Source organism: Oncorhynchus kisutch, linkage group LG17 (genome assembly GCF_002021735.2).
Source record: "Oncorhynchus kisutch isolate 150728-3 linkage group LG17, Okis_V2, whole genome shotgun sequence".
NCBI classification, from domain to species: Eukaryota; Metazoa; Chordata; class Actinopteri; order Salmoniformes; family Salmonidae; genus Oncorhynchus; species Oncorhynchus kisutch.
In genome coordinates, this window is record NC_034190.2 from 79,007,544 (window position 1) to 79,032,204 (window position 24,661).

Sequence of the window (24,661 nt, forward strand, 5' to 3'; positions counted from 1 at the left end):
TGCCGTACCAGGGGCTAGGGGCCATGCCGTACCAGGGGCTAGGGGCCATGCCAAAGTTGCCGTACCAGGCGTTGCTGCAGCACAACTGCATGCCGTCAATGCTGCATCTGTAGAAATTTGATAGGGGCTAGGGGCCATGCCAAATTTCTTCAGCCACCTGAGATTGAAGAGGCACTGTTGTGCCTTCTTCACAACAGTGATGATGAGCTGGGACCATTTCCGGTCCTCAGTGGAGTTCACACCAAGGACCTTGAAACGTTTCATCCTCTCCACTGCGGCCTCGTTAATGTGTGATGGAATTCTCATTAAGTTCTTTCTACAATAATTCCAGTAAGTGCTAGAAACAGATCACTTTTACTGAACAATGATATAAAGTAATATGCACAATGATACGAAGTAATATGCACAATGATACAAAGTAATATGCACAATGATACGAAGTAATATGCACAATGATATGAAGTAATATGCACAATGATATGAAGTAATATGCACAATGATACGAAGTAATATGCACAATGATACGAAGTAATATGCACAATGATACGAAGTAATATGCACAATGATACGAAGTAATATGCACAATGATACGAAGTAATATGTACAATGATATGAAGTAATATGCATAATGATATGAAGTAATATGCACAATGATACAAAGTAATATGCACAATGATATAAAGTAATATGCACAATGATACGAAGTAATATGCACAATGATATGAAGTAATATGCACAATGATACGAAGTAATATGCACAATGATACGAAGTAATATGCACAATGATACGAAGTAATATGCACAATGATTGAAGTAATATGCACAATGATATAAAGTAATACGTACTATGATATAAAGTAATATGCTTTTAATTCCTCCAGACTTGATTATTCTACTTCACTGTAGTCATCAAGATAGGTCAGTGGCAGTAAGGGTCAATGCAAGGGTTGCAGCATGCAATGGCTACTGTAATGGCCTATTATATTAATGTCCTCCTCACCACTCACCAGTTAGAACACACAACTAGGTGGTGGAAAGTTGAAGTCATATAATGGTGGGGCTTTCTGAGCTCTTGGACAGAAGAAAGGACCAACAGAAAGAACGACTATGGGGGTTTTGTAATGGAAAAGACAAGGAGAAGAAAAGAGAGAGGAAGGCAACAGAAGAAATAACACTATGGGAAAACCCACCATTTTGAAAACAGGTGATGGCCAACAGTGCTTCCAGAAGATGAGATTTCCAGAGCGCTAGATTGCTGACATGGGTAGTTCTCTACCACAGAAGGAGACCGGGCAAGGGATGCCTGAATGGTGTTACTCTGGGAAAAGCGACCAGGCGCCTGGGCCCTGGAAAGAAAGGTTATGTCATTTAGGAGTTGTGATCCAATGTTGTGTGCCATCGCCATGGATACAGGAAGGAAGATGAGGGGAATAAAAACAGCAGAACCAACTTACCATGAAAGGGGGGGGCGGGGGCGGGGGGATGATGTTGGTGTTATGAATCATTGAAAAGGGGAAAGGAGTTTGCCGCTCACTCTCTCTGACCTGTCTGTCAGGCTTGCCCATGAGAGGCTCAGCAGCTTGCATTAAGCATCCATACACTATGTAACAGTAGACTAGATACCAGTGTTCAGTAGACTAGATACTTTTGTAATAGTAGACTAGATACCAGTGTTCAGTAGATTAGATACCAGTGTTCAGTAGACTAGATACCAGTGTTCAGTAGACTAGATACTTTTGTAATAGTAGACTAGATACCAGTGTTCAGTAGATTAGATACCAGTGTTCAGTATACTATATACCAGTGTAAGAGTACACAAGATACCAGTGTTCAGTATACTAGATACCAGTGTAACAGTAGACAAGATACCAGTGTTCAGTAGACTAGATACCAGTGTAACAGTAGACTAGATACCAGTGTAACAGTAGACAAGATACTAGTTTTCAGTAAACTAGATACCAGTGTAACAGTAGACTAGATACCAGTGTTCAGTAGAGTAGATACCAGTGTTCAGTAGACTAGATACCAGTGTTCAGTAGACTAGATACCAGTGTAACAGTAGACTAGATACCAGTGTAACAGTAGACAAGATACTAGTTTTCAGTAAACTAGATACCAGTGTAACAGTAGACTAGATACCAGTGTTCAGTAGACTAGATACCAGTGTTCAGTAGACAAGATACCAGTGTTCAGGAGACTAGATACCAGTGTTCAGTAGACTAGAGACCAGTGTAACAGTAGACTAGATAGTAGTTTTCAGTAAACTAGATACCAGTGTAACAGTAGACTAGATACTAGTTTTCAGTAAACTAGATACCAGTAGACAAGATACCAGTGTTCAGTAGACTAGAAACCAGTGTTCAGTAGACTAGATACCAGTGTTCAGTAGAATAGATACCAGTAGAACAGTGGACCAGATACCAGTGTTCAGTAGACTAGATACCAGTGTTCAGTAGAATAGATACCAGTGTAACAGTAGACTAGAGACCAGTGTTCAGTTGACTAGATACCAGTGTTCAGTAAACTAGATACCAGTGTAACAGTAGACTAGATACCAGTGTTCAGTAGACTAGAGACCAGTGTAACAGTAGACTAGATACCAGTGTAACAGTAGACTAGATACCAGTGTAACAGTAGACAAGATACCAGTGTTCAGTAGACTAGATACCAGTGTAACAGCAGACTAGATACCTGTGTTCAGTAGACTAGATACCAGTGTTCAGTAGACTAGATACCAGTGTTCAATTGACTAGATACCCGTGTTCAGTAGACTAGATACCAGTGTGACAGTAGACTAGAGACCAATGTAACAGTAGACTAGATATCAGTGTTTAGTAGACTAGATACCAGTGTAACAGTAGACTAGATACTAGTTTTCAGTAGACTAGGGAATAGTGTAACAGTAGACTAGATACTAGTTTTCAGTAAACTAGATACCAGTGTAACAGTAGACAAGATACCAGTGTTCAGGAGACTAGATACCAGTGTTCAGTAGACTAGAGACCAGTGTAACAGTAGACTAGAGACCAATGTAACAGTAGACTAGATATCAGTGTTTAGTAGACTAGATACCAGTGTTCAGTAGACTAGAGACCAGTGTAACAGTAGACTAGAGACCAGTGTAACAGTAGACTAGAGACCAATGTAACAGTAAACTAGAGACCAGTGTAACAGTAGACTAGAGACCAATGTAACAGTAGACTAGAGACCAGTGTAACAGTAGACTAGAGACCAATGTAACAGTAGACTAGATATCAGTGTTTAGTAGACTAGATACCAGTGTAACAGTAGACTAGATACTAGTTTTCAGTAAACTAGTTAAATAAAAGTAAAACAATTTTTTTAATGGATGGTTCAAAGTCTATCTTGTAGAATGAAACTTAATTTGTGCAAGGCTGCATTCAAACATTGTCATAATTGTAATTTGTTTTAAACAGGATTGGACTGATCCATTGTGGAAAACGGTTGAGATTGTTGGTGTAGACTTCTTTAGCACTTGGATTGCCTATCTAGAGGGTAGCTTATGACCGGTGTATAAACTCCTTATAACAGATTGGTCATTGGTCTATGGGTCAGAAGATCCATGACATTAACATGGATGCATGATTGCATTTTCTATATGTCATGTAAATATATTGATTCAATTAATATCTGCAGTACTGTTTGCCATAATTGAGGGAGCATCTCTACAATTGCATTTACATTGCCTCGTGGCTAGGGGGAGCTGCAGTAACAACAAACAATGGTCTCACCTTTCATTCTTGGCTCACATCACAGCAAGTGTTTTATTTGATTTGTTTATTTCTCTAACAAGGCAAATACACCGGCCAAATCCTAACCCGGACAACACTGGAGACAATTGTGCACCGCCCTATGAGACTCCCAATCACGGCCGGTTGTGATACAGCCTGGAATCGAACCAGGGTCTGTAGTGACTCTAATGACTCTATCACTGAGATGCAGTGCCTTAGACTGCTGCGCCACTCGGGAACATTGGAGACAGGGGTGTCATGTACCCCAAACATTTTAGGGGGCACAAAGTACAATAGGATGACAGTGGGGTAGTCCGGAGGGGGGCTAGGACCCCGACTGTAAGTTGGAGAATTTAGCATTTTTCCTGCAATCTAGAGCCATAATCATTATGCTTATTTCTATGTAAAAACAATATCTAGGCATACCTCTTGAGCTGTGTGTATCCTCCTGACTGGGGTTTCTTTTTTAAATAACCTAAATATGCTTCTCTGCATCTCTGCTAAAACTGGGTAAAAGATGTAAAGGAATGTGAGTCTTAATCAGTACATTTGGCTTTTTCTTTCTTTTCTAAAGTTTACCAACCAATGTCAGCAGGCACGCCAGCTAAAATACACAAGCTAGCTACTCTAACTTGATTAAGAGGAGTTGGGTTAAATGTGGAAGACACATTTCAGTTGAAAGCATTCCGTTGTACAACTGACTAGGTATCCTCCTTTCCCTTATAGGCCGAAATGGCTTCTTGGTAGCTAGTAATGAGGTTGGCAACCTATCTGGGCTAGCTATAGCCAATTTCATAAAATTGCTAGGTGGCTAGCAGTATTTTTTTTTACCAGGACAAATCGCCCCTATCCGCATGACGCCTCTGATTGGAGATAACAGCAAACAACAACAGAGCTGATCAAATGAACACATTTGCAATGCCTGGTGTAGACTGGCATACAGTTCGTTTTATGAATCTGTTGAAGGCTTATATCATTTATATGTCATGTATTATTATGTGTGGGGGGGGGGGGGACCATGAAGACCTGTAATAAAAAGGTAGAACTATATTCTCCACAAATGTATCAGGCTGTACTAGTCTATTCTCCACAAATGTATCAGGCTGTACTAGTCTATTCTCCACAAATGTATCAGGCTGTACTAGTCTATTCTCCACAAATGTATCAGGCTGTATTCGTCTATTCTCCACAAATGTATCAGGCTGTACTAGTCTATTCTCCACAAATGTATCAGGCTGTATTAGTCTATTCTCCACAAATGTATCAGGCTGTACTAGTCTATTCTCCACAAATGTATCAGGCTGTATTAGTCTATTCTCCACAAATGTATCAGGCTGTATTAGTCTATTCTCCACAAATGTATCAGGCTGTATTAGTCTATTCTCCACAAATGTATCAGGCTGTATTAGTCTATTCTCCACAAATGTATCAGGCTGTATTAGTCTATTCTCCACAAATGTATCAGGCTGTATTAGTCTATTCTCCACAAATGTATCAGGCTGTATTAGTCTATTCTCCACAAATGTATCAGGCTGTACTAGTCTATTCTCCACAAATGTATCAGGCTGTACTAGTCTATTCTCCACAAATGTATCAGGCTGTATTAGTCTATTCTCCACAAATGTATCAGGCTGTATTAGTTTATTCTCCACAAATGTATCAGGCTGTATTAGTCTATTCTCCACAAATGTATCAGGCTGTATTAGTTTATTCTCCACAAATGTATCAGGCTGTATTAGTCTATTCTCCACAAATGTATCAGGCTGTATTAGTCTATTCTCCACAAATGTATCAGGCTGTATTAGTCTATTCTCCACAAATGTATCAGGCTGTACTAGTCTATTCTCCACAAATGTATCAGGCTGTACTAGTCTATTCTCCACAAATGTATCAGGCTGTATTAGTCTATTCTCCACAAATGTATCAGGCTGTATTAGTTTATTCTCCACAAATGTATCAGGCTGTATTAGTCTATTCTCCACAAATGTATCAGGCTGTATTAGTTTATTCTCCACAAATGTATCAGGCTGTACTAGTCTATTCTCCACAAATGTATCAGGCTGTATTAGTCTATTCTCCACAAATGTATCAGGCTGTATTAGTCTATTCTCCACAAATGTATCAGGCTGTATTAGTCTATTCTCCACAAATGTATCAGGCTGTATTAGTCTATTCTCCACAAATGTATCAGGCTGTATTAGTCTATTCTCCACAAATGTATCAGGCTGTACTAGTCATTCAATTACATTCATGGAAGAAATAGCCAAATTGACAAAGTTAATTACAGACCAGTAACAATGTACATTTTAAATGCACAGTGCAAATTCAGTTTGCAATTTGTTCACTTTTCCCAATTATTTTCACCACAATAGGAATGATTAGCTGGACTTGATCGTAACCTAACACCCACTGCACTGCTCAATTGTTCATAAGTTTGAAGTGTGCGTATTTCATCTCATGCCCTCGATGTTGCACATTATAATTAATACTCAAAACCCCGGAGGAAAGTGACTCAAACATAATTGTTTCATTTCATAGACTGCGCTACTACTGTAGGGAAGCTCGTGAAGTATAGCCGTGCTTGTGCAATTAATTGGCACAACTATAGCTGTCACTTTATACCTATGCGTAAAATAGGTGGGCCTATGCGTAAATAGGTGGGCCTATGCGTAAAATGAATGGAATTGGAATGGTGCATGCATCCACATAATAATAATAAATACAAGTCATAATAATAATAATGATTATTGTAATTATTACAGATATTTCATTAATAATAATTATTAGTCCTATGTTGCTATGCCGCATTAACAGTTTAAACCAGCCTGAAAAAATGACCCTCAATAAATAAACCGCAGTCAGTCGTACAATTTGCATTTCCCCTCAAAGTTACAATTTGACTGTCTGTTGCAAACTCCACCCATCCTCTTTCGGTTACAGCGTTCTTATTACACCTCAGTTGGTTACAGCCGTTCTTAGCTGTGAACCAATTGATTCACGCTTAAAGCCTTGTGTTTTTTCCGACTTTACAAGGCTGCTAGGAAAAGTGGGGGAGTGACGACTTGTTCCTGGAAGAGCCAGCCTGCGGAGTCAGTCACATTTTTGGCTGGGATTCAATGACTGAGCCAGACACACACAAACACAGATAGGGGCTGCGAGGGAGAGAGAGGGGCGAGTGAGTGAGCAAGCGCAACCCAGCTCACAGACTAGCCATCTCCAGTACACAGGCATATCGAACAGCAGGGGCAGACGGAGTGTATGCGTGCGGCTATACTGCAGTATTCCACGGTTTAAAGGAGGTTCCACGCGTGTTATTACTGTGTTTGATACCGGATACATACAGGGAGAAGGCTTTGCTTTATCGGTCGATACTTTTTCTGAAACTTCAAAAGCATTATTCATTTTTGGAGGAGTTTCAGAGGGACGCGTTTTAGATATGGACTGTCAGGAGTGTACTGCAGGGGAAGACTCGCCCGTGTCACCATTCGCTTAGTAGGCTAGTCAACGGAATTGGAAACTCACTGCTCGGGACTTTTTTGTGGGTGTTTGATGAAGCGCTTTCTGCACTTGGCTAATTCTCGGAGACCTTGGATTTACAAGGAACCGGAACCTATCGTTTCTTTCAATTGTTTTAGTTTGCCCCAGTTGAAAGGAACTCTCGCTTTCAAAGTCGTAGTGAAAACATGGAGACTGTAACTCGACAAAGCTTCCAACCTCACCCAGGACTGCAACAAACTCTCAAGCAGTTTCATCTGAGTTCTATGATCTCCCTCGGCGGACCGGCGGCGTTTTCTGCTCGATGGCCACATGACCTCCTGTTCAAGAAGGATGGGAAAGAGCCCGAGCCCGTGCTGCATCTTCCAATGCAGCCGCCGACAGTGATGCCGGGACCACTCTTCATCCCCTCCGACCGCTCCACTGAGAGGTGCGAGACGGTCCTGGAGACCGAGACTGTCTCCTGTTTCGTGGTCGGCGGCGAGAAACGGCTGTGCTTGCCGCAGATCCTCAACACCGTACTGCGGGATTTCTCCCTTCAACAGATCAACTCGGTGTGCGACGACCTCCACATCTACTGCTCCAGGTGCACGGCAGAACAGCTGGAGATCCTCAAAGTCATGGGAATTCTCCCCTTCTCGGCGCCTTCCTGCGGACTCATCACCAAAACGGATGCGGAGCGCCTGTGCAATGCCCTGATTTACGGAGGCACCTACCCGCCGCACTGCAAGAAAGAGTTCACGGGCTCACTGGAGCTGGAGTTCACGGAGAAAAGCCTCAAAATATACCACGAGTGTTTCGGAAAGTGCAAGGGTCTCTTCGTCCCGGAGCTGTACACCAGCCCCAACGCAGCCTGCATCCAGTGCATGTACTGCAGACTCATGTACCCGACCCATAAGTTCGTGGTGCACAGTCACAAATCGTTGGAAAACAGGACTTGCCACTGGGGCTTCGACTCCGCCAACTGGAGGGCATACATCCTCTTGGACCAGGATTACACAGGGAAAGAGGAGAAGGCGCGCCTGGAGCAGCATTTGGACGAGATTAAAGAGAAATTTGATTTCGCCAACAAATATAAGAGGAAAGCATCCAGGGTGAGTTGAACTAGTTTGTTACAATGTCGTTACAATGTCGTTACAAGTGTTGTTACATTATACGAATGTTGTTACACTGCTGTCACAAAAACATGTACTCTGTATTTAACATTTTTTCTCTTTGTTTTGTCTTCTTGCAAATACACTGTTATCTCGGACTAAGAGTCAAAGATTCGTATCTCGAGAACAGAATAGACTTGGCGCAATGACTTGTCCCAGCCATGGGCTAGTTTAGACTGGAGGCGAGTCCTTCCAAGATTGGGTTACTCTCCACATATTGTTACTAATTGTCCACCAAGAACAGCTAAACGGCTCTGGTGGCAATACAACCATTATGTGCCTGTGAAACACTTCTGCGGGTGTCAACGGATCAGTTATATATGCCTAACTGTAAATACAATCCCATTTACCAACAAATGGCCCAATAATGGTGTTACAACAACTATCGAAACCCATGTGACGTATAAGGTCGAGGAAATAATGTAATAATTTCTAAAGTTGCAAAACACGCATCCTGCACGCATCCCACTACCCCCAGGTCTGCACACATCCCCCCAGGTCTCGCGGTGTGGGCTGCCGCTCGCTCATTCCGCACTTTGCTGTGTATTGTGGCTTACTGGCTGTGTTTGAGAAACAGGTCCTTCAAGGTGGATGTGTCACTGTGTCATTAACGAGGGGTTCATCCGTGCGTAGTGGCGTGGAGCTCCCATGAGGGTGGTTGGCGCGACTGGATTTATTAGAGCACGGAGATATGTCAGTTGTCTGCCTCGACAGGCCATTACAGTAGCAGCCATCTACCTTTTCAACTGAATAACCAGTAGGCTACTACTACCCTTTTCATGTCTGTGTTTGTGGCAATGGGTTAGCCTGCTATATGCTAGTGGTATCAGATAAAGAACAGTCCTGTGCAACAGCCTGCGGCTATGGAATCCTGACCTGTTCACTGGACGTGCTACCTGTCCCAGACCTGCTGTTTTCAACTCTCTAGAGACAGCAGGAGTGGTAGAGATACTCTTAATGGTCGGCTATGAAAAGCCAACTGACATTTACTCCTGAGGTGCTGACTTGCTGCACCCTCGACAACTACTGTGATTATTATTATTTGACCCTGCTGGTCATCTATGAACATTTGAACATCTTGGCCATGTTCTGTTATAATCTCCACCCGGCACAGCCAGAAGAGGACTGGCCACCCCACATAGCCTGGTTCCTCTCTAGGTTTCTTCCTAGGTTTTGGCCTTTCTAGGGAGTTTTTCCTAGCCACCGTGCTTCTACACCTGTATTGCTTGCTGTTTGGGGTTTTAGGCTGGGTTTCTGTACAGCACTTTGAGATATCAGCTGATGTACGAAGGGCTGTATAAATAAATTTGATTTGAACAGGAAAATATCAAATATTACAAAAAAAATTAAATCTCCAAATGCAGTATTTCTTGAAATTTCAGAGCAGTTATATTCTAATGAGAAGGGGGGGGGGGCTGATCGATATACATAGGCAGCACTGTCTGCTAGCCATGACTTCTCTGGTGGATTCCCACAGCGCTTCCATGGCAGGCCATCAGATGAGCCCTAAATGATGTGGAGGGGAGTTGATCAAACATGCAAAAGGGGCTCAGTGTGGCCTCTCCTGTATGCCACCCAAGCTAACTTTGTTGAGGGTAATTGAGCTTTATGAACAGCATGGGGGCCTCTGGTGGCCTAACCCTGACTTTTACATTGGTGGCTAGGCTATAGCCTAGCGCTTCTACTACAGCAGTCAGAGAGCCCTGAATCTAAATCCTATGGGGGGATTAGGTCTGTGCTTTGGGGAGGGCAGGCAGGCAGGCAAGCAGAGGGGGGGGATCAGCCCCCCCCCTCCTCCACCCTTCCTCCAACTAAGACTGATAAAAGAGCCCCCTCCTCCACTCTTCCTCCAACTAAGACTGATAAAAGAGCCCCCTCCTCCACTCTTCCTCCAACTAAGACTGATAAAAGAGCCCTCTCCTCCACTCTTCCTCCAACTAAGACTGATAAAAGAGCCCCCTCCTCCACTCTTCCTCCAACTAAGACTGATTAAAGAGCCCCCTCCTCCACTCTTCCTCCAACTAAGACAGATAAAAGAGCCCCCTCCTCCACTCTTCCTCCAACTAAGACTGATAAAAGAGCCCCCTCCTCCACTCTTCCTCCAACTAAGACTGATTAAAGAGCCCCCTCCTCCACTCTTCCTCCAACTAAGACAGATAAAAGAGCCCCCTCCTCCACTCTTCCTCCAACTAAGACTGATAAAAGAGCCCCCTCCTCCACCCTTCCTCCAACTAAGACTGATAAAAGAGCCCCTCCACAAATGAAAGGCAAGCATGGCCATTTGCATGAACTGTTACACATGAATAGAGTTGATGAAGCAGGGATAGGAGTATTGTGGTGGAAACATAATATGATCCCAACAAAGGAGAGCATTCACACACACACACACACACACACACACACACACACACACACACACACACACACACACACACACACACACACACACTTCTTCCCTTCCCCCCAATGACCTACTCCGTTGCCCCTCTCGGCATGAAAGGAGGGTGAAAGGAGAGTGGGTGATTATGTTAGGAGACTTTTCGGTGGGCCATACAAACAAAGTGGAAGTGTTTACCAACAGGACAGTTCTCTAGCACAGCCTTTACCCTTCTATTTGCCAGTGTGTCAACAGGGCCAGAGCCTTGTCATTGCACGTGCTCTTGCCCCTGTATTTAGGTTTGAGTGGGGCGACCTAAAGGAATTTAAAGGCCTCTTCTATTTTTATATGGGCTCAAAAGACCCCCGTGTGTTAGTAATTGTTAATATATTCACTCTCCCAAGCCTAGTTTAAATCCACTCTTTATTTAGGATTTTTGTTTATTTCCCTCAGTTTTTTTTAAAGGAGGGGCTTGGTGAAGGCAATGCTACGGACATCATATTTGCAGAATTATGATCATATTGCTAAACTTCTCTCGCTATAGTAGCCTACAAGTCTCCCTTCAGCAACACATTTCACCTGGGGTGTTACCTTGAGATAGATGTCTTTCACAGAAGAGAAAGACCGGAGTGGGCTTGTGCTTGACGACGTATCGAGAGCATGTCACTACTGTGTTTTGTTGGCGAGGGGAACGGGTGGTTTTGTGGAGGTTTGTGAATGCAGCTAGCAGCCGTCTCACAGTCAGACACAGGAAGTGAGCTTGAAGGACTTCCTGTTCTCCAAGGCTCTTTGCTTCTATGAGGTCATGGGCCCTGTGCTTGATAGAAGCAGTCTGTGCATTACACACGCAGACACACACACACACACACACACACACACACACACACACACACACACACACACACACACACACACACACACACACACACACACACACACACACACACACACACACACACACACACACACACACACACACCACAAGCTCTTTGCAGCATACCTTCCTTATTGCAGCATACTTCCCCCAATAAAAGTCTGTATTGGAATTTGCAGTAAAAGTGCATTATCCGTTTGAATCTGAGATGTGAGAGCGCAGGTGTCGACTGTGGGAGTGCAAACAACAGTGAATGAGCAAGTGAGTTAGTACAGGGAACTATTGAATGGTTTCAAAGGTTACCAGTAGGGTGTGGAGCAGGTGGCTAAGTCTCTTAATAAGTTCAACATGCCAATGCTGGTTTCTGGCTGGTACACATGTGGGTCGCAAACATAATCAGTGGCTTTCCACATCAGGAGGCTTTGATACGGATGGCAGATTTAGTAGCTCGCTAGGTTTTATTTCACCTCGAGACGGTGTGATTTATACCCGTCCCATCTGTTGGGAGGAGATATGAATGAGAGAGGGAGGGAGAGAGAATGGGACAGAGTACATTTCCAGCCTCCAGTTGGGGCTTGGTTTATGCACAAGCAGTTTAGGTTTCCACCAACGACCATGTTTTGAGGCAGCAGCACCGGCTTGTGTAAGCTGAGAAAAGGGAAATATAAAAACCTTCAGACTCAGAGACTAACTTGAACAAACGCTGTCAATGGTTGTCTCTGCCTGGTCCTTTACTGTAGCTGGCTGGTGTGGAAGGGCTTTCAGACACGGTTTGGGGTTTTGACAGAAGCCACATTGGGGAAGCCAGCAGACAAGACTAGTAGTTAGTCTAGGCTGGGAGCAAGAGAGTTTCGACAGACGTTGCATTCCAGACCCGCCACTCCCTGAGAGGGGGGGGGGGGGGGGACAAGCCCATAACACAAGCCAACCCTCCCGAATGGGCATGAATGAAGCATGTACCCACACCTGCCCAGCGCTGTTTAAATCAATCCTCCACTGCTCAGGCTCTTACCTCTCTTTCTCTCTTTTGTTTTCCCTTTGTGTTTCATTCTCACACCGGGGTGGAAGGCTTTTAGAGACATAGAGCAGCTGGTAACTGAGGAGAGAGGCTGTGAAGGAGGTGGTGTGTTCCATGTTTCAATCTGTCATCTGAAGGACGTTTATGAGGATGCTTTTCGTCTCCAGTTGCAATTTAGTTTGAAAATGTCAGAACCCTAAAACTAGTCTGAGTTTGTAGCCTCAAAAGGGTGGAGAAAGTGTAAGAAAGATGCCAAGTGCAAGCTAGGCAGCAGGCAGGCCCCCCCCTCCCCACTTTCTCTCTCTCTCTCTCTCTCTCTCTCTCTCTCTCTCTCTCTCTCTCTCTCTCTCTCTCTCTCTCTCTCTCTCTCTCTCTCTCTCTCTCTCTCTCTCTCTCTCTCTCTCTCTCTCTCTCTCTCTCTCTCTCTCTCTCTCTCTCTCTCTCTCTCTCTCTCTCTCTCTCTCTCTCTCTCTCTCTCTCTCTCTCTCTCTCTCACTCACTCTGCAGAGTCAGCCCTTTAGCAAGGTCTGGGGGCCTCGTTGTTTTCAAAAGTACTGCTCCCAAAGTGTGGCTGGGCTCCAGACCCCATTTCACAGGGGCTGAAACTTCCCTTCCACTGCCCAAAAAATGTCCCAGTGCACCTTGGGATATCTGGCCTCCAGCTGAAGGGGTCGCTTGTTGGAGGGGGGGGGGGGGGGGGTAGGAAGTGAACTCCCTGAGTGAATAGAGGCCATGTCCTGTTTCGTATTCAAGGCATAGGCCTTCTGACAGAGAGCCATACCCTCGCTGCGGACAGTACAACAGCTGGTAGCCATGCATATCAATGGCCACAGAGAGAATATCCCTCTTCACTGCTTTCAGGGGGTTTTACAGTTGTGAAAATGCAGCAACTGCAGCTGAATTAAAATACTCTATACAGCTCAATTACAGCTATGGACTGGTAGTTTTGAGGTAGTGGTGATGATGTGGAATGATTTAAGAAGGACTTTTTTGCTTTGTATTGTCATGAGGGTTGTTGTGATTGCTGAGGAATCATCCAATGATTCCTGTGCTTGTGTCTGTGCATGGCAGAGAAAATGATCATATTCTCCAGAAGCATGGTCCAAGAGAAAGGAAGCCACTAATTCACTTAGGGTTTAGCTAAATGAGTCCGGCTCCAATCCAATCTCTATCTCTGCACAGGCAGACTGTGACTAGTCTGTGCCGTCTGGGTACAGTGAGCCCTGCCTTGTTAGATCAACTTGACGGTTCTGAGGGATCAATGGGATATTGACAGTCGTGTCTTCCCTGTCAAGGGCAGCTGAAGACACCATCACTCCTTCACCTCCACTACACAAATAGAAGAGACACAGAGATGCCTGTCTTCTCGTCTGACCTCATATCAGTTCTGTCTATGTATATCTATGTATCTATTTATTTATTTTATTTTACCTTTATTTAACTAGGCAAGTCAGTTAAGAACAAATTCTTATTTTCAATGACGGCCTAGGAACAGTGGGTTAACTGCCTGTTCAGGGGCAGAACGACAGATTTGTACCTTGTCAGCTCGGGGGTTTAAACTTGCAACCTTCCGGTTACTAGACCAACGCTCTAACCACTAGGCTACCCTGCCGCCCCATGTCATCTATCACAGTACTAGAGGTCGACCGATTACGATTTTTCTACGCCGATACCGATTATTGGAGGACCAAAAAAGCCGATACCAATTAATCAGCCGATTTAAAAAAAAATGTATTTGTAATAATGACAATTACAACAATACTGAATGAACACTTATTTTAACTTAAAATAATACATCAATAAAATCAATTTAACCTCAAGTAAATAATGAAACGTTCAATTTGGTTTAAATGATGCAAAAACAAAGTGTTGGAGATGAAAGTAAAAGTGCAATATGTGCTATGTAAGAAAGCTAACGTTTCAGTTCCTTGCTCAGAATATGACAACATATGAAAGCTGGTGGTTCCTTTTAACATGAGTCTTCAATATTCCCAGGTAAGAAGTTTTAGGTTGTAGTTATTATAGGATTTATAGGACTATTTCCCTCTATACCATTTGTATTTCATTAACCTTTGACTATTGGATGTTCTTATAGGCACTTTAGTATTGCCAGTGTAACAGTATAGCTTCCGTCCCTCTCCTCGCTCCTCCCTGGGCTCGAACCAGCAACACAACGACAACAGCCACCATCGAAGCAGCGTTACCCATTTAGAGCAAGGGGAACAACTACTAGAAGGCTCAGAGCGAGTGACATTTGAAACGCTATTAGTGCGCGCTAACTAGCTAGCCATTTCACTTCGGTTACACCAGCCTCATCTCAGGAGTTGATAGGCTTGAAGTCATAAACAGCGCAATGCTTGAAGCACAACGAAGAGCTGCTGGCAAAACGCACAAAAGTGCTGTTTGAATTAATATTTACGCGCCTGCTTCTGCCTACCACCGCTCAGTCAGATACTTAGATACTTGTATGCTTGTATGCTTGTAACGCAGGACACGCTAGATAATATCTAGTAATATTATGATTGATTGTTTTTTATAAGATAACTTTAATGCTAGCTAGCAACTTACCTTGGCTTACTGCATTCGCGTAACAGGCAGTCTCCTTGTGGAGTGCAACGAGAGAGAGGCAGGTCGTTATTGCGTTGGACTAATTAACTGTAAGGTTTCAAGATTGGATCGAGCTGACAAGGTGAAAATCTGTCGTTCTGCCCCTGAACGAGGCAGTTAACCCACTGTTCCTAGGCCGTCATTGAAAATAAGAATATGTTCTTAACTGACTTGCCTAGTTAAAAAGGTATAAAAAAAATTTAAATAGGCAAATCGGTGCCCAAAAATACGATTGTTATGAAAACTTGAAATCGGCCCTAACTAATCGGCCATTCCGATGAATCGGTCGACCTCTAGTATGCAGGGCCTAACATTAACACCCGCCACCTGCCAAATACGGCTAGATTTTTGCATTGGCGTGTGAAATGTATTTTTCACAAACCACGTTGGCGGTGGTCAGGTCTCCACCGTGCGAACATTTCAATCGCTTTTGTGAATAAAAATAGTCAAGTATGATCACATTTATAGTCAAATAAATACTGCAGTAACTGTTTTTAAAGTATTTCTGACATTTTGTTTCATAGCTGGTAAATGAATCTCACAAAGTCAAAGACCTAGGAATCCTATATAGCCTATTCCATCTCGCGCTTCTTAACTATTTACATTGTTTTGTTCACACGCTAGGTTGTTTTTCTATGTTTGACTTTCAACTGCTAGGGAATATCTCCCGAGTGTGCAGCAGTCTAAGGCACTGTATCTCAATGCTACAGGCGTCACTACACACCCTGGTTCGATTCCAGGCTGTATCACAACCGGCCGTGATTGGAAGTCCCACAGTTGGCCCAGCGTCGTCGGGGTTAGGTTTTGGCCAGGGTAGGCCGTCATTGTAAAAAAAAAAGTGTTCTTTAACTGACATGCCTAGTTAAATAAGGTTAAATAAATAAAGAGAGAAGACAATGCTTCTACTAGTCAGACTCAATCTCACAGGCACCAAAATGAACCGAGTCACGTTACCACGGTAACCTTCCGCCTTTAAAGGGGCAGGTTAACATTTTTGTCTCATGTGTGATATTTTGGTTAAAAGACTCCTTTCACAAAAAATTTGATTAAATAGTATACCACATTACTTCTTACCAGTAATACATGTATTGTTTTAGAGACATTACAAACGCATGCTCATCCATTTTTTTTGTGTTTTGTTGGTGTAATTATAGCGGGAAAAAAATATATTTTGGCTGGTAAAAAATCTGAAAGTGTCTATTAGACCAAAAAGACATGTTATGTCCTGTTTATGTTGAGAGATACTGTATATGGTTCTAAATTTGTAGACAGTATATACAGTACATTGTTATAATTGGCTCTGAATTTTAGCGCTATACTAAGAGTTGTCTTAGTGTGCTAAGCTAAAAGTGCTTTCAGTCTCAATGCATGGATTTCATACTGATAAACATCACAGGAAAACATCCCTTTGACAAGTTGGATGTTAGTTGTTTTTTAGCTTGAATGACATGCAAATGCTAGTTAATTACGTTTCTTATTTGAATTAGCAGTTAATTAAGCTCATGTTAATTATTTTGCCACATTGATTTGCCGCACCACAAAGACAGTAGGCCTACAGCATCACAACATGGTCAACACGTCATCACAATACGCATTATTACGAGAGGCAACCAGGTGATCACAGGGGACACGCTTGACTGCGGTGTCTGGGAAAATCTTCAAAAAAGTGCGATAACAGCGAGGGAGAATAAATGAAATGCGCCGATTCCTTTTATTTCCACCCCTCCAGCAGCCATTTTAATTCACAGCATTTTATAGATGCTCTATGCAGAAATCGCTCTGCCATTTCCTGGTTGCTAAAATACTAATAGTTCACCTAGTTTCAGTTTATGTGACAAAGCAAGCAATTATTGTGCCGTGAATCATTGTACCATCTAAACTATAGTATTTTCAGCTGTTTGAAGCTGGTGTACAAAACCCAAAGTAAAAGACCCCAAAATGAAATGTATGAATGGGAAGCATAGAAATGAAACACATACACCAAACTAAAATATAAACACAACATGTAAAGTGTTTGGTCCCATGTTTTCATGAGCTGAAATAAAAGTTCCCAGAAATTTTCCAGACGTGCAAAAAGCTTATTTCTTTAACATTTTGTGCACAAATTTGTTAACATCCCTGTTAGTGAGCATTTCTCCTTTTCCAAGATAATCCATCCACCTGACAGACGTGGCATATCAAGAAGCTAATTAAATTGCATGATCATTACACAGGTGCATCCTGTGCTAGGGATAATAAAAGGCCACTCTAAAATGTGCAGTTTTGTCACACAACACAATGCCACAGATGTCTAAATTTTTGTTGGAGTATGCAACTGGCATGCTGACTGCAGGAATGTCCAACAGAGTTGTTGACAGATAATTTAATGTTAATTTCTCTACCATAAGCCGCCTTCAATGTCGTTTTAGAGAATTTGGCAGTACGTCCAGCCGGCCTCAAAACCGCAGACTACATGTAACCACGCCAGCCAGACAGTGTGTGTGGCGTTGTGTGGGCGAGCGGTTTGCTGATGTTAACGTTGTGAACAGAGTGCCCCATTGTGGCGATGGGGTTATGGTATGGGCAGGCATAAGCTACGGACAACAAACACAATTGCATTTTATCGATGTCAGTTTGAATGCACAGAGATACACCATGATGAGATCCCGAGGCCCATTGTCGTGCCATTCATCTGCCGCCATCACCTCATATTTCAGCATGATAATGCACAGCCCCATGTCGCGAGGATATGTACCCAATACCTGGAAGCTGAAAATGTCTCAGTTCTTCCATGGCCTGCATACTCACCAGACATGTCACCCATTGAGCATGTTCGGGATGCTCTGGATCTACATGCATGACAGCATGTTCCAGTTCCCACCAATATCCAGCAACTTCACACAGCCATCGAAGATGAGTGGTACAACATTCCACAGGCCACAATCAACAACTTGTTCAACTCCATGCAAAGGTCAGTCGTGCTGCATGAGGCAAATGGTGTTCACACCAGATACTGACTGGTTTCCTGATCCACAAACCTACTTTTTTTTTCAACAGATGCACATCTGTATTCCCAGTCATGTGAAATCCATAGATTAGGGCCCAATGACCTGTAACTCAACAGATGCACATCTGTATTCCCAGTCATGTGAAATCCATAGATTAGGGCCCAATGACCTGTAACTCAACAGATGCACATCTGTATTCCCAGTCATGTGAAATCCATAGATTAGGGCCCAATGACCTGTAACTCAACAGATGCACATCTGTATTCCCAGTCATGTGAAATCCATAGATTAGGGCCCAATGACCTGTAACTCAACAGATGCACATCTGTATTCCCAGTCATGTGAAATCCATAGATTAGGGCCCAATGACCTGTAACTCAACAGATGCACATCTGTATTCCCAGTCATGTGAAATCCATAGATTAGGGCCCAATGACCTGTAACTCAACAGATGCACATCTGTATTCCCAGTCATGTGAAATCCATAGATTAGGGCCCAATGACCTGTAACTCAACAGATGCACATCTGTATTCCCAGTCATGTGAAATCCATAGATTAGGGCCCAATGACCTGTAACTCAACAGATGCACATCTGTATTCCCAGTCATGTGAAATCCATAGATTAGGGCCCAATGACCTGTAACTCAACAGATGCACATCTGTATTCCCAGTCATGTGAAATCCATAGATTAGGGCCCAATGACCTGTAACTCAACAGATGCACATCTGTATTCCCAGTCATGTGAAATCCATAGATTAGGGCCCAATGACCTGTAACTCAACAGATGCACATCTGTATTCCCAGTCATGTGAAATCCATAGATTAGGGCCCAATGACCTGTAACTCAACAGATGCACATCTGTATTCCCAGTCATGTGAAATCCATAGATTAGGGCCCAATGACCTGTAACTCAACAGATGCACATCTGTATTCCCAGTCATGTGAAATCCATAGATTAGGGCCCAATGACCTGTAACTCAACAGATGCACATCTGTATTCCCAGTCATGTGAAATCCATAGATTAGGGCCCAATGACCTGTAACTCAACAGATGCACATCTGTATTCCCAGTCATGTGAAATCCATAGATTAGGGCCTAATGAATGTATTCCCAGTCATGTGAAATCCATAGATTAGGGCCTAATGACCTGTAACTCAGTTAAATCTTTGAAGATGTTGCATTTATATTTTTGTTCAGTGTAGAACAGCTCTACCGCTTCTTACATTTACCAGACACTCGTACCCAGAGCGACTTACACTAGTGAGTTCATGGATTTTCTTCATACTGGTCCCCTGTGGGAATTGAACCCACAACTCTGAAGTTGCAAGCACCGTGCTCTACCAACTGAGCCACACGGAACCTTTAGTCTTGGTTTCAATGAGAATGACAGAACTATAACTCACATTTCTATGTGAATTCGGTCGGGTCACCCCCAAAAAGTGACATATTACGGCTTTAAAGTTAGTCTAATGTCCATGTGAAAAGGCTGCTTGTTGGATAGACTTGACAAAACAACGGATCTAGAAGGGATCTAGGTTACGTTTGTTTATTTTTCGAATTGATTTTTTGTTTGTTGTTGCATTTTGTTGTTGCATTTTCTGTTTGATTGCACAACTATGTATTCATATGGTTAGTACACGGGGCTGTAGTTCTGACACATGAAGCATTATCTATGGAAGTTACAGTATAATAATTAGTACATTATCATGTTAAGCTCCCAGGGATTTGGTGTTATTACTGTGGCTGCTCTCTCTGTTGGTCGATAGTTTGATTTCACGAGTCTTTATAGTATTCTCCCCTCGCTCCTCAGTGAGCTTTTCTAGAAGCTCACACTGCCTGCCACCCCTCCTCCACACACACGGAAAGTGGATATCCGGGGGGACGTGTTTAAGCGGCAGAGGCCAAGAGGGCTGGAGAGTGCATTAATATACCTGACTGCCTGAGTGACTGGGGTGCAGTGAACAGGGCCTGGTGTGCTGTGTCGCTCGGAAGGAAAACTGTAAGGGGAGAGAGGAGGAGGAGGGTAGGAGGAGGAGAGGTGGAGGAGGAGGAGAGGAGGAGAGGAGGAGAGGGGGAGGAGGAGGAGGAGGGGGAGGAGGAGGAGGAGGAGGAGGGGAGGTGGAGGAGGAGGAGAGGAGGAGAGGGGGAGGAGGAGGGGAGGAGGAGGAGGAGGGGAGGAGGAGGAGGGGAGGAGGAGGAGGAGAGGGGGAGGAGGAGGAGGGGAGGAGGAGGGGAGGAGAGGGGGAGGAGGAGGAAGAGAGGGGGAGGGGAGGAGGAGGAGAGGAGGAGGAGAGGAGAGGAGGAGGAGGAGGGGAGGAGGAGGAGAGGAGAGGGGGAGGAGGAGGGGATGAGGAGGAAGAGAGGGGGAGGGGAGGAGGAGGAGGAGAGAATACAGGGGAGGTCCCTGTACATGTTAATGTCCACGGGTATCCCTCCTCTCCCCAAAGTGAAAGTAGTGCCAGCAGATGACCCCGGCTACTGATTTTGGTTTCTCTCGCACACAGGAACACCATGACTTCTTCTTGGTGTGTTTTTATCAGTCCAGCACTTTTGATGCAAACGATAATGTGCCGCTATTTTGTTGCAAGCTATTTATTATTGATGGCCGATTACCGTAGGTAGCAAGGACCTCCTTGCTTATTTAATGAGATAGCAGGATGACTTGGGGTTTGAAATATTCATAGACACATTGCTCTGCCATACAAACCACCGACCGCAGCCTTGTCCAATCGCCTCAGAGCTTCTACAGCCATCAGCCAATCAATGAACATCTGATGGAGTGTTATTGTAATGAAGCATGTATATGCCCGACATGAAAAACAAAGTCAAACCAAAAGCATTGCTAACCAACAGTACTTGGTTCTGAATGGAATGCCCTATAATAATATTAGTGTTAAGCCAGACAGGGTATTGTTGTGTGCACGATAAACATCCAAGTCTATTTCTGATTTCTCACAGTCGACAATCATCCCTCTCTTTGGAGTGGATCCTGTTTATTTTGACTCGTGGCCTCATATCGCATTATATCACGAGGCTAAAAACGAGGGGCCCGGCGTTCTCGCACGTCTGTGTGTGTGTGTGTGTGTGTGTGTGTGTGTGTGTAGATAAAGATAGACACAGTGTTTGGCGAGGCGCGGTGGTACAGTTGTAGCACGTCCGGTATGCAGCTCTCTCTCTCTCTCTCTCTCTCTCTCTCTCTCTCTCTCTCTCTCTCTCTCTCTCTCTCTCTCTCTCTCTCTCTCTCGTCAAGGAGTGGCCCATTTACAGGCACTGTCTTGTCATTGGCACACACTGGCACGCAGACACATCCCCCTGCCCTAAGCACCCACTATGAATGACTCAATTGTAAGACAAGACTATACAATACCAATACAACTTGTAGTGAACAATCATATACTCTAGTTCAGCTGAAATTCCAGACTCATTGTCAAAAAGAAAGAAGGCAAGACAATGCAGAAACATTTAGATTAGGATGCGTTGGTAAATGGTATGAATTGATGAAGCTAGTGGTCCAATCCTGCGTGGGTTTGTAATGGGAAAACGGCTGGTTTTAGAAGGTAGCATCTCTAAGGGAGAGAGAGAAAGAGAAAGTAAGAGAAAGAGAGTGAGAGAGCGGGAGAATGAGAGTCTGAGTCTGAGTAAGAGAGCGAGAGAGAGAGAGAGAGAGAGCACGAGAGAGAGAGAGAGAGAAAGAGAAAAGGTGGGGCTTTATTGGCATGTCATGGCTGGATGCGGGTGATTTGTGATTTGTCAGCCCGGGTACCCTCTTTGTGTGACAGTGCTTTGTCACATGACCTCCCTCCAAAAATGATGACCCCTATCGCCCTCTCACCTCTTTCAGCTTATAAGCCAATAGTGTTTCTCAGAGCAGCTCTCACAGGGGCAGATGGCTGTCTAATGAAGGAAGCCACACACACACAAACACACACACACACATTGCAGCATACAGACTGCAAATATAATGATTATTATGTTTATGCAGCACTATCACAAATGCCGTCAACAGTACAGTCATTTAAAGGTAAAGAAATCTACATTCTGTTTTGGTGAAAATGTTTAAGATATGATGCTTCGCAGTGAGGTCTTTTTTAGCCCTGATCTAATCATCTAATGTTTACATAGCCAAATACCTGACTGAGACAAAATGGAACATTTGAATAGGAATGGCCTATTCCGCTTCATTTGATGTGTGATGGGCTTAGGCAAGTGTGTGTTTGTGTGTGTGTGTGTGTGTTTGTGTTCTGTTGGAGGAGATTAGCAAGAGCTCATTGCCTACTCATTTCCATCCCACCTGCCTGTCTCCCACGGTGACGGGGGCTCGCCACTCCCCGCCTCCACACACACACGCACACACACACACACGCACACACGCACCCACACACACACACACACACACACACACACACACACACACACACACACACACACACACACACACACACACACACACACACACACACACACACATTAAACAGTCAAATCATCGCAATATTATCATATAAAACGGACCCATTGCCGCATTACAAGAAAAAGGTTAGCGATTTCAACCAATCACAGCACATTTACAGCATAGTATAATTCAATCAAGCCACATTTCAAAACCGTTTTCCCTTGTCAGGGGCGGCAAAACGGTAAGCTTAAACCCTTCTGCCTAGCTAAAGTGCCAAGAAGGGATAGGCCTACATGCAAAGAGTTGGAGTAGACTGACACTGTTGCACCATTAACGTGCATTTAATCTTACTGTATATATCTTATAGAATATCTTACAGAGACACGATGTAGCCAGCTACAATGTAGCATACCCCTATCCTCTTTTATATCAAATAAAAAGGAAAGCAACACTTCCTCAGAAACATTGAATGTGTGGCTGTTTACTTTTGGCCAGTGTGGGAACTGTGTGGCGTCTCTTGTGTGGAGAGAGAGGGCAGGGCAGAGATATCAATCAGTAAACGTCTGTTATCTTTGCTTTGTTTAGTCTACTGACTCACTGCGATGTCTGCCTGCTCACTGCGATGTCTGCCTGCTCACTGCGATGTCTGCCTGCTCACTGCGTTGTCTGCCTGCTCACTGCGTTGTCTGCCTGCTCACTGCGATGTCTGCCTGCTCACTGCGATGTCTGCCTGCTCACTGCGTTGTCTGCCTGCTCACTGCGATGTCTGCCTGCTCACTGCGATGTCTGCCTGCTCACTGCGATGTCTGCCTGCTCACTGCGTTGTCTGCCTGCTCACTGCGATGTCTGCCTGCTCACTGCGATGTCTGCCTGCTCACTGCGATGTCTGCCTGCTCACTGCGATGTCTGCCTGCTCACTGCCTGGGTTAATCTCGCACAAGATGAATCCGATTGGAGATGGACTATGAATCTGCGACTATGAATCACCACAGCTTTGCTACGTTTTGTAACACATGGAAAGATGCATATTCCTGTCTGAAATCCAAGCCTCCTCAATTATAACCCTAGTACAGGCTACTATCCACTCTAGTTGTCAGCAGTATACATGTACTACCTATCCATATCATGTATCATGCTATACACCGACCCAACAAAATACTTGTTACGTTTTATTGGGCAGTTTTTGGTCATTTATAACCATTCTAGATTTAAGATATTATTTTTTTCCCAAAACAATATTAGATGTAGGACTTGGACTCCAAATGTATAGTTAGAAATGTAGAAAACGTATTGGATGTAAAAGGTCATCAACATAAGGGAATGGGGAGGGTAGTGTGTCATCAACATAAGGGAATTGGGAGGGTAGTGTGTCATCAACATAAGGGAAGTGGGAGGGTAGTGTGTCATCAACATAAGGGAATGGGGAGGGTAGTGTGTCATCAACATAAGGGAATTGGGGAGGGTAGTGTGTCATCAACATAAGGGAATGGGGAGGGTAGTGTGTCATCAACATAAGGGAATTGGGGAGGGTAGTGTGTCATCAACATAAGGGAATTGGGAGGGTAGTGTGTCATCAACATAAGGTAATTGGGAGGGTAGTGTGTCATCAACATAAGGGAATTGGGAGGGTAGTGTGTCATCAACATAAGGGAATTGGGAGGGTAGTGTGTCATCAACATAAGGGAATTGGGAGGGTAGTGTGTCATCAACATAAGGGAATTGGGGAGGGTAGTGTGTCATCAACATAAGGGAATTGGGGAGGGCAGTGTGTCATCAACATAAGGGAATTGGGAGGGTAGTGTGTCATCAACATAGGGGAATTGGGAGGGTAGTGTGTCATCAACATAAGGGAATTGGGGAGGGTAGTGTGTCATCAACATAAGGGAATTGGGGAGGGCAGTGTGTCATCAACATAAGGGAATTGGGAGGGTAGTGTGTCATCAACATAAGGGAATTGGGAGGGTAGTGTGTCATCAACATAAGGGAATTGGGAGGGTAGTGTG

At 43.9% G+C, this 24,661-nt stretch overlaps 1 protein-coding gene across 1 annotated transcript in view; it reads left to right on the forward strand.

Annotated features, from left to right (window-relative positions):
- Positions 1-6,704: 6,704 nt before the first annotated feature.
- LOC109878878 (ski oncogene-like) overlaps positions 6,705-24,661 on the forward strand; it is a 106,177-nt gene continuing 88,220 nt past the window's right edge. The window contains exon 1 of the mRNA XM_020471071.2: positions 6,705-8,341. Within this exon, the coding sequence (XP_020326660.2) occupies positions 7,436-8,341 (906 nt within the window). The 5' untranslated portion in view covers positions 6,705-7,435. The remainder of the gene's footprint in view (positions 8,342-24,661) is intronic.